Raw genomic sequence first — 11,645 nt, forward strand, 5'->3', positions numbered from 1 at the left:
TCAATGACATGAGACAAAGTATATGTGAACTGCTGTATGAAAAGTGAATTTACTCTGTAAATCTTCACCCAAATCCTAATAAAAAAAAAATATATATATATATATTTAAAACAAACAACAACAAAAAAAAGCTTGAAAGCAGTCATCCAAGGCACACAAATTGGTCTCTATTGACCTGGACCAACAGAGGAAGAAAGGTAGTCAGGAACAGGAGGAGGATACGGAACATGTGGCTAACTGCCTTTATGAACAACTGTCTCCACTGCCAAGAGATCAGAAGAACTGGATTACTGAACATTTTGATCAAAGTTTTCACAGAAGAATCCAGATTAAATGGGGGAAAATACAGACTAGAATTTCAAATTCTCATGGACTCTAGACTTTCTGGAGCCACAGAGGGTGGATTGATCCCTGAAACTACTGCCCAGAGATAATCCTTAAACCAAAAATATCCCCTGAAATCTTAAAATTGGGCAATAGTTTGGCTTAACTAGTAAAAAATGTTTGCCTTGAACATTATGCTCTTTTAAGAACTGTCTAGACAGGATCATATTGAAAAAAGCAACTCAAAAGATTCTTAGATAGGAACCATAGGGGGCAGTGAGTTTATGTTAACGAGGGAGGAATAACTCAAAAGGAGGGTAAAATGGTTGCACAACTCAAAGAATGTAATCAATGTCACTAAATAGTACATGTAAACTACTGAAAGCGTGTATGTTTTGGTGTGTATATTCTTGACAAAATACAAAGAAGTTAAAGAAAAAAAGAGTATACACATCTTTAAGACTGTAAGATGGGACCAAATTGCTCTCCAAAGGTGCACTAATGTCATAATCATACCAGCAGTGTATGAGAGTTCCTACTGATGTAAGTCCTTCCCAATACAGGTAGTCCCCAGATTACAAATACCATTCCTAAATCTCTTTAAGTTGATTTTGTACACAAGCCATAACAGTAGCTATGGCTCATATCTAATGTCAGTTAACATTCAGTGTACCTTTCGACACATAAAGAACATTAAGAAACACTTCCAGATACACTAAAGCATCTTTAACATAATAATAGTGACAGTAATAATGTTTTGATATGTTCTGCAAAGTAACACCAGTTTTTTACTATTAACTATTGTATGTACCTAAAATTTTTCATATCATAGGCTTTATGGGGGTTAATCCATAAGGTTGTGCATAAATTAGACTTTTGTAACCTGTACTTCATGTTGTTGTTGTTAGATGCCATCGAGTCATCTCTGTCTCATAGTGACCCTATGCACAGCAGAACGAAACACTGCCCGGTCCTGTGCCAGCCTCATGATCCTTGCTATACCTGAGCCCATCATTGCAGACACTGTGTCAATCTACCTTGTTGAGGGCCTTCCCCTTCCTCGTTGACCCACCACTTTCTCAAGCATGATATAATTCTCCAGGGAATGGTTCCTTCTGACAACACAACCAAAGTAGGTGAGATGAAGTCTGGCCATTCTCACTTCCAAGAAGCATTCCAACTGTACTTCGTCCGGGGCAGATCTGTTAGTTCTTTTAGCAGACCATAGTACTCTCAACATTGTTCTCCAACACCACAACTCAAAAGCATCAACTCTTCTTCAGTCTTCCTATTCATTGTCCAGCTCTCACATGCATAAGAGACGACTGAAAATAACATGGTTTGAGTTGTTGTTAAATGCTGTCAAGTTGGACCCGACTCATAGCAAGCCCTCTTTGGGATTCAAAGGCAATATCACTATGGAAGTAGATTGCCAACTTTCCTTCTGAGGAGTGGCTGATAGGTTTGAACTGCCAGCCTTCTGGTTAGCAGTCAAGTGCCTTAGGAACTATGCTACCAGACCTCCTATGGTTTGGGTTAGGCATACCTTTGTCTTCAAGGAATCTTTGCTTTAAATCACTCGAAAGAGGTCTTTTGCAGCAGATCTGTTCAACACAATGTTGCCTGATGTCTTCACTGCTGCTTCCACTGGTATTAATTGTAAAATCAAGTAATATGAAGTCCTTGACAACTTTGATCTTTTCTCCATTTATCATGAAGCTGTTTATTGGATCAGTTGTGATGATTTTTGTTTTCTTTATATTGAGGTATAATCCATCAGTAAGTGCTTCAAGATATCCTCACTTTCAGCAAGCAAAGTTGTGTCATCTGCGTATCACCAGCTGTTAATGAGTCTTTCTCCAATTCTAATGCCATGTTCTCCATACAGTCCAACTTCTCAAATTATTTGCTCAGCATATGTGGTAGTTAAGTTTGTGTGTCAACTTGGCTGGGCCTGGTTAAGTGGCTGGGCAGTTGGATGTAGTATTCTCCATGGAGACTGGTAATGAATTCCATGATGGAATCTACTGTGAACAGCTGAGTAGCTGCCCTAGGGATGTGGTCTGCTTCCTGTATATAAGCAGCAGCCTTGGGGAACAGTCTCTAGCTTATGGCATACTTGAACCCTGCATGTAGTTATGTCGTTGTTCAGCACCCTGCCATGCTCAATTGACCTTGGGACTTTCAATGGACTTGAATTAATGGCCTGCCGTGTGGTTTGTTAACATCGCAACTGTGCCTTTTTACTTGTCAACCTTGGGCTTGTCAGTCTCAGCAGCCAGCAGCCATCTGAGTGAGAAAAACCTCTAGATCCAGTGGGCCGAGAGCAGGAGGCAGAGCTGAAGCCCAAGGTTGAGGGACTTTCACCCAGCCCCTAGAGCCTGACACTTTGAACTCAGACTTAAAGCCTCCAAACTGTAAGAGAATAATCTCCTATTTCTTCAAGCCATCCAATTTGTGGTACATTCTTGTCAGAGTGGTACTAGGTAACCAGAATAGCACATAGGTTGAATAAGTATGGTGAAAGGATACAACTTTGATGCACTCTCTTCTTGATTTTGAACCATGCAGTGCCCCCTTGTTCTGTTCGAAAAACAACTTCCTGGTCTATGTACAGGTTCCTCATGAGTACAATTAAGTGTTCTGGAATTCCCATTCTTCTCAATGTTATCCACAATTTGTTATGATCCACACAATCGAATGCTTTTGCATAGTCAATGAAACATAAGTAAACATCTTTCTGGTATTCTTTGCTTTCAGCTAAGATCCATCTGACATCAGCAATGATATCTCTCGTTCCACGTCCTATTCTGAATCCAGCTTGCACTTCTGGAAGCTCTGTCAATACACTGCTCAATTTTTGAATTATCTTAAGATTTTACGTGCCTGTATTATTAATGATATTGTTTGATAATTTCCACATTCTGTTGGATGACCTTTCTTTGGAATGGGTACAAATATGAATCTCTTCCAGTCAGTTGGTCAGGTACCTGTATTCCAAATCTCTTGGCATAGCCAAGTGAGTGCCTCCAACGGAGCATCTGTTTGTTGAAACATCTCAGTGGGTATTCTGTCAATTCCTGGAGCCTTGTTCTTCACCAATTCCTTTAGTGCAGTTTTGACTTCTTTCGATACCATTGGCTCTTGATCATATGCCACCTCCTGAAATGGATAACCATCAACCAATTATTTTTCGTACAGTGAAGCTGTATATTCCTTCCATCCTCTTTTGATGTTTTCTGCATCATTCAATATTTTGCCCATAGAATCTTTCAATATTTCAAGTTCTTTGAGCTTAAGAAATGCCAAGCATGTTCTTCCCTTTTGGTTTTCTAACTCCAGGTCTCTGCACATATCATTATACTAATTGACTTTTCTCTTCTTGAGCTTCTCTTTGAAATCTGTTCAGCTCTTTTATCTTGTCATTTCTTCCATTTGCTTAGCTACTCTCCACTCAAGCGGAAGTTTCAGACTCTCTTCTGACATCCATTTTGGTCTTTTCTTCCTTTGTCTTTTTAACGATTTCTTGCTTTCTTCATGGATAATGTCCTTGATGTCATCCCACAATTCTTCTGGTTTTCGGTTATTGGTGTTCAACGCATCAAATCTATTCTTTAAATGGTCTCTAAATTCAGGAGGGATATAATCAAGGTCCTATTTTGGCCCTTGTGGACTTGTTTTAATTGTCTTCAACTTCAACTTGAACGTGTACACGAGTTGTTGATGGTCTGTTACACAATCAGCTCCAGGACTTGTTTTTGCTGAAGATACTAAACTTCTCCATTGCCTCTTGCCACACATGTAGTCAGTCTGATTCCTGTGTACTCCACCTGTGAAGCCCACATGTATAGCTGTTGCTTATGTTGTTGAAAAAAGGTATTTGCAATGAGTAAGTCACTGGTCTTACAAAACTCTATCATATGATCTCCAGCGTTATTTCTACCACCAAGGCCATATTTTCCAACTACTGGGAACTCTTCTTTGTTTCCAACTTTTGCATTCCAGTCATCAGTGATAATCAACACACCTTGATTCCATATTCAGTCACTTTCAGACTGCAGAAGTTGGTAGAAATCTTCAATTTCCTTATCTTTGGCTTTGGTGGTTGGTGCATAGATTTGAATAATAGTAGTATTGACTGGCCCTCCTTGTAGATATATCGTTATTATCCTGTCACTGACAGGTTTGTACTTCAGGACAGATCTTGAAATAGTCTTTGTGACAATGAAAGCAACACTATTCCTCTTCGATTTGACAGTCCTGGTATAGTAGGTCATATGGTTGTCTGATTCAAAATGGCCAAAACCAGTTCATTTCAGCTCACTAATGCCTAGGATATTGATATTTATGCGTTCCATTTCATTTTTGACAACTTCCAATTTTCCTAGATTCATACTTCGTACATTCTATGTTCCAATTATTAATGGATGTTTGCATCTGTTTCTACCCATTTTGAGTTGTTCCACATCAGCCAATGGAGGTCCTGAAAACTTTATTCTATCCATATTATTAAGGTCGTCTCTACTCTTGAGCAGTCAGCTCTTCCCCAGTCAAATTTGGGGTGCCTTCCAACCTGATGGGCTTATCTTCTGCCACTATATCAGACAATGTTTCAGGGCTAGTCATAAAGTATTCCAGTAATATACCTGATAGTGTTTCACTGCTATTCATAAGGTTTTCACTGGCCAACTGTTTGAGAAGTGGATGGCTTCTTCCTTCTATCAAGTCTATCTTAGCCCAGACACTCCACTGAAACCTATGCACCATGGGTAACCCTGCTGGCAGTTTCCAACACCTGTGGGATAGCCTCCAGCTTGACAGCAACACGTAAGCCACCACAATACAACAAACTGACAGACAAGTTCATCTCCCTTAGTTGCTTGTAGGCTTTTTAAGTTTTGCCACTAGGTAAGAGTGAAATGCTTTACATAAGGGGAAAAAAAAATTAAACCTGTTATATCTTAGTGGTTCCCTTTTAATTCTGAATTCTAACCCTTCTTCTATCATTCTGATTAGTCTTGCTTAGAGCCTCTTTTTGTTAGGGTTTCAGCCCCACTCCCCAAAAAACTAGCTTTTGGATTTGTTGAGCTACTCTCTTGTTTCTAATCTTATTATTTGCTTCCACCTACTTTACTTTTATGAATTCTTTGGCTTCTTGAATTGAATGCTAAATTAGCTTATTCCAATTTTTCTTAAAAAAAAAATCACTCAAAGGTACAAATTGCTTATAAAGAGAGCTTCTGTGGCACCTCACAAGTTCTGATATGATATATACATATGAATATTTTTAGTGCCACTGATACATATTTATTTAATTTCTTTCTTTAAGCCAAAAATTATTAAGAATTTTGTTTTTGCATTGACCCATGTCACTTTAGTTTTGTGTATTTCACTGTACATAAATTACATTTCAATAAAATGCATTAAAAAAAAGAATTTTGTTTTTTAGCTTCCACCCTTCTTTGTTAAATAATCGTTCATTTTTTAAATTTCTAATTTAATTGCATTACGGTTTCAGAATATGGTCTATATGATGTAGAGTCTCAGTTGTCACTTAACATCCTTTGTTGTCTAGTATATAATCAATAGAAATTGCTTCCTGTTTTTGAAAAATCAGAAATTATGGGGATTAAGCACCATATGTCTATTAGATCAAACTTCTTAAATGAATTGTTCAAATCTTATGTTCTTACCACCTTATCTGATTGGCCTTTCAGTTTTTGATAGAGGTGTGTTTAGATCTCCAACCATAAATTTACCTTGCAATTGTTTTGCATTTTATATTTCAAATGTGTGCTCATAGGAGGAAGTGAAAATAGGCCCTTGTAGTCCATTGTATTCGTATTATTTTTTTCCTACAGTCTGTATCTATACTAACATTAACATGCCAGTTTCATTTTGATTAGTATTTGCAAGCTGTATCTTATTCCATCTCATTATTTTAAACTTCTAGGAGCTCTGGTGGTGTAGTACCTAAGGCATTTGACTACTAACCAGAAGGCTGGTGGTTCAAACCCACCAACCACTCCTCGGAAGGCTGGGCAATCTACTTCCATAGTGATACTGCCTCAGAAACCCAAGGAAGGGTCACTATGAGTCAGATCTGAATCGATGGCAGTGAGTGATGTGTGAGTGTGCATGAGATTACAGATTTGGGAAGAATTAACATCTTTATGTATTGAGTCTCATCCATGCACATGGACAATGTGTCCATGTATTTAAGTCTTCAATAACATCTTCTAATTTTATCCTCAAAGGCCACATACATCTTTTGAGAAATTTGTTCCTAAGTACTTAGTACATTTTTTTGCTAGAAGTTTTTTTTTTTTTAATTTTCAAACTACGCTATTAGGTGCACTACATTTTAACATGTATATTTATGATTTTATATTACAGTCTAAATTCTTCAATATATCTACCAACCTCCTAAACATGCAACTCATGAAACAACTACTACTATCTTCTTATTGTCTAGTTTTACTTTAGCCTCTAAGATTAAAAAAATGCAAAGAAATTCCTTTCCTAACAGTCCATAGTTAATTAAAATTTACCAACTTTTAAAAAAGAAATCTTTGTGTGTGTGTGTGTGTGTTGTTCTTTATTCAACATGCCATGCCATTTAGTTCATTTCTCTCTTGTTACTAGTTCACCCCTTACTAGGGATTTGGTGTGAGACTGTATGGATAATAAATGCTCTTTAGTCTTAGTCGGAAGGAAGACTGGGCAATATACTTGCATAGAAATACTGCCTCAGAAACCCAAGGAGCGGTCACTATGAGTCAAATCAACTCAACTGCAGTGAATTTGGTTTTTGGTATTTTAGTCTTAGGAGCTCTGGTAGCATAGTGGCTAAGGCACTTGACTGCTAACCAGAAGGCTGGCGGTTCAAACCCACCAGCCACTCCTCGGAAGGAAGGTTGGGCAATCCTACTTCCGTAGTGATACTGCCTTGGAAACCCAAGGAGGGGTCGCTATGAGTCAGGGCTGACTCGACGGCACATAACAACAAATAACAACAACATATCTGAAAATGGCTTTACTTCATTCCCACGCTTGGATAATATTTTGCTGGGTATGAAGCTTTAGACTAACTTATTTTCCCCCACCATGTAGTTCTTCTATTATATAATGTTGCTGAGATGTGTGCTACCAGTTTGTTATTCCTTTTCAGATTATTTTTCTGATAGTTGTTCAGATTTTTTCCTTGTACTCAAAGCTTAAAGCTATTGTATTATGACGTATCTGGAATAAGTTTATTTTCATTTTTCCTGGTCAGTTTTGTAATCTAAGGGCTCATGTTTTTCTCTAATTCTGAAAAATTACTATTTTTTCTATTATTAGCTATTTTTTCTATTATCTTCTAGGCTTCTTATTCTATATGCATAAAGCCTTTCAATCTATTCTCTGTTTCTTAATTGTTCCTTCCCATTTCATCTCTGTGCTGTGTTGTGTTTGTGTCAAACTAGACTTTCTCTGAGCTGTTACTTTTAATTCAAATACTATTTTTTTTTTAATTATTTCTTTATTGTGGTAAATATACATACATATATATATGTGTGTGTGTGTGTGTGTATATATATATATAAACAAAACCTTTGCCATCTCAACATTTTTACATGTATAATTCAGTGACATTAATTATATTCATCATGTTGTGCAATCATCACTATTTTTGATTCCCCAATTTTTCTATTATCCTTAGCAGAAATTCCAGTGCCCTCTAAGCAATGAAATGGTGTCCTCTTCCACTCTCATCCTTGGTAACCACTAATAAACTATGGTCTCTATACATGTGCTGATTCTAGATATTGCATATAAGTGGGGGCATATATTTGTCCTTTTTAAACTGACTTACTTCACTTACTTAGCATAATGTTTTCAAGGTTCATCCATGTTGTAGCATGTATCAGGACATTTTTCATATGGCTGAATAATACTCTGTTCTATGTATGTGTCACATTTGATTTATCCATTCATCTGCTAATAGACATTTAGCTTGTTTCCATCTTTTGGCTGTTGTGAATAGTGCTACAATGTCCATGGTTTTTAATTAGTGGTTTTTCATATTTATTTATTCTTAATTCATTCTTATCTGGTTTTATTTCACAATTTTTTTAAAAAAAGATGTGATTCTGTCATTAATGTTTTCAGTATTCTAACCATACTTATTTGAAGTCTTTATCATAAATGAGATGAATTCATATTCTGTCTGGTTGTTGACTTTATCAGCTCTCTCTCCTAGCAACAGATTTCTTCATTAAGTGTTCGCGTTTTGGTATACAGGTCTTTAAATTAGAAGTTACTATTTTTCTACTTTGACTCTGGTGATCCCTACATCTCTTTTTGTCCATTATATGTGAAGTTGCTTCCACTCAGGCTTTTGAGCCCTCAGTCCATATCCAGATCTTAATGATGGTAACACTGCAACTATTATAGATGAGGTCACTAAAGTAGTAGCCAGGTAGTTCAGTTACTGGTAGTCTGGCTGTATCTGTGTTCATATGTCTATAATCTAGATCAGACATAGATCCACCATAAAGCAGCAAATGTTTTTTTTAATTTTTTTTTCCAACTTCCTTTCCCAAGAGGGGAAGTTGTAGCTTAGCCCTGGCTTCAAGTAGTGAGCATGGCTCTATTTGATTCCTTATGTGATTATAGGAATCCAATTCCTGGCCACTACTACCTACATCTTGTTATATAGAACAGCAGGCTCATAAACTCAGCTCTGCTCGTTGCTGTGCATTTCTTTTCTCCTTATGGCACAGAACAACGTCAGTTTTACTTAAGAGGTCAGCCATGCCATTTTGATATTTTTCATATTCATTTTCAATTATTATGTGTCTGGCACAGAGTATGTAGCAAAATATACAGTTACTATGATGTTTTGAGACTTTATTGATTTTTACAAAATCAGAACAGTGAAAATTAACATAATGAATATATACCTATATCCCTCACTTATCGACTATCTCGTTATCCAGTATTTTGCATTTACAACAATAGTGAAAAATTTATCCAATTATTTTGCACATTAACAATGTACATATGTCAATAATGAATGGTGAGGTGCAAGGCAGAAGGAATGCTGGCTGTGACACTTTACATTATGTGTCAACTTCTCTGGGCTGTGATTCTCAGTGGTTGGTACTTATGTAATGTTATAATTTGGCAGTTATGCAATGATGTAGTCATCTTCCATCTTGTGCTCTGGCGTGATAATCCTCCATTTTCGCACAATGCTGATTTTCTCATAAAGACTTGGTGTTTGGAATCTAACCATGTTGATAGGTGAGGAATGGATATACTGCTGTACAAAAATGGCAATGCTGTCAGTTTAACTGTGGTACAGAAGACAGTGTCACCAGGTGACAACTCAAAATGTTCATTCCTAAGCTTCTCATCAATAGGATGACTCCACTATACAAAAAAATGATTTAGAGATGTTAATGTTTTACATACATAGATAAAACTAAAACCAAAGAATAAGAGTTTAAAGTACCTGGAATTACAAGAGTAACTCAATTTTATTAAAAAAAATGGTATTAAAAGTATGTTAATTCCCAGTACTTACCAAAATTAAAGCAGTGAAATATGGCACCTAAGTCTCTTAAACTACTAATTCCATACTACATTTTTCAATGCAGAGTGATTTCTTTTAAACTTGGCCAAATTGCTATCAGGTCCTTAAACAATTCTATATTTATAAACATGTAACAAGCATTTTTCTTAATCAAGTGGAGGTTTGAAAAGCTGAATGTAAGCATAAGTATCCATAATTGTTAGGAAAGTCCTAAGGAGTAAGTTAAGAATGTAATTTTTTCTAATAGGATTGTAGTTGTAAATTCAAAATTCAATTATACATGCAACAGTTCAACAAATACTTAAAACATATTATCACCTACCTTCTTTATCACCTCGAGTACTACCCACAAGGAATCTGGACACTAAAGGTGTGCTTGATAAGGATAAACAAGTAGAAATAAAGACACTCTGAGTGGCTCTGATCTGTAACAAGTGTCCCCACAATAAGCCAAATCCAATCATTAATAGGGTCATATAACATGGTCCTTGTAAGGATATCTTCCACACCTTAAAGAGAACACATTTATTATATATATTGTAATAGAAAGAAACAAGCTCTGTTGGTATAGTGGTTAAAGCAATTGACTACTAACCAAAGGGCTGGTGGTTCAAACCTACCAGCTGCTCTGTGGGAGAAAGAGGACGCAGTCTGCTTCTGTAAAGATTCACAGCCCTGGAAACCCTATGAGGCAGTTCTACTGTGCTCTATATAGTCACTGTGAGCCGGAATTGTATTGATGGCAGTGGGTAGGTTTTTTAATAACAAGAGGTTATCTCTTGACTACCACCATAAACAGTATAATATCATTAATAGTCCAAATATAAAGTATAAAGGCATACAGTGGTAGACATTGTTAAAAGTGCTATATACATGCACACACACTCATTTAATCAGCACAAATCTCAGAGGCAGATTATTTCCCCCATTTTTAGATGAGAAAACGAGGCACAAAAACGTTGAGTAACTTTCCTAGAGTCACACAGACAGTTAATGTTGGAGCCAGGATTGAACCACAGGCAATGTGGTTCCATTACCAAACAGATAATTTTAGGTATCTAGTGGTTTGCAATTGGTTGCAAAGATTGGCAACTTGAATCCCCCAGTTGTTCCACGGAAGAAAAGCTTGATGAACTGCTTCTGTAAAGACTACAGCCAAGAAAACCCCATGAAGTAGTTCTACTCTATAATGCATGGGGTCACCATCAGTCAGGGTCAACTCAATGGTAGTGAACAACAACAGTATGCATTTAGCACTGTGCTATACAAGATGGAAAATGTGGAAGAAATAAGGTTTGACCCCTACTCTGGAGGGCTTTCAACATAGTGGAAGAGATAATAAAAACTATCTAATATTTATATAAACATGAATATTATATACTTACAAAAGAAATTAAACTGGAAAACTATTCCTATTCTACTTTAAAGGATTTGTTTAAGGTTTTACTACTTGTTTGTTTCTTCTTCTCTCCATACGTCCCAACTATCCCTTTTCCAATCAAAACCAGTATTTAACAAGCACTAACTGCCTAATTCTAGAATTTCTAATGAAAGTAAAAATAGTAGTGAGACCACAGGAAGAAGTCATATGGAGACAGAAGGTTGGACTACAGCTTTGGAGGAATGAAGTCAAAGGCAAGCACTAGGAGGTTCAAAAAGCTAACCTGGCCTCTTCTATGTGTGAGTTTTCACCCTCCTCTCCCTCTGTTTCATAGTAAAGAGCAATATATATATATATATA

General features: G+C 36.7%; 1 protein-coding gene across 1 annotated transcript in view; it reads right to left on the reverse strand.

Annotated features, from left to right (window-relative positions):
* The window catches only part of TMCO3 (transmembrane and coiled-coil domains 3), a 119,562-nt gene that overhangs the window by 80,960 nt on the left and 26,957 nt on the right, over positions 1–11,645 (reverse strand). Inside the window, exon 6 of the mRNA XM_007942380.1 lies at positions 10,227–10,413. Coding sequence (XP_007940571.1) covers positions 10,227–10,413 — 187 coding nt within the window. The remainder of the gene's footprint in view (positions 1–10,226; positions 10,414–11,645) is intronic.

This window comes from Orycteropus afer, unplaced genomic scaffold (genome assembly GCF_000298275.1).
Source record: "Orycteropus afer afer isolate SDZICR_OR568_19922 unplaced genomic scaffold, OryAfe1.0 scaffold00089, whole genome shotgun sequence".
Lineage (NCBI taxonomy): Eukaryota > Metazoa > Chordata > Mammalia > Tubulidentata > Orycteropodidae > Orycteropus > Orycteropus afer.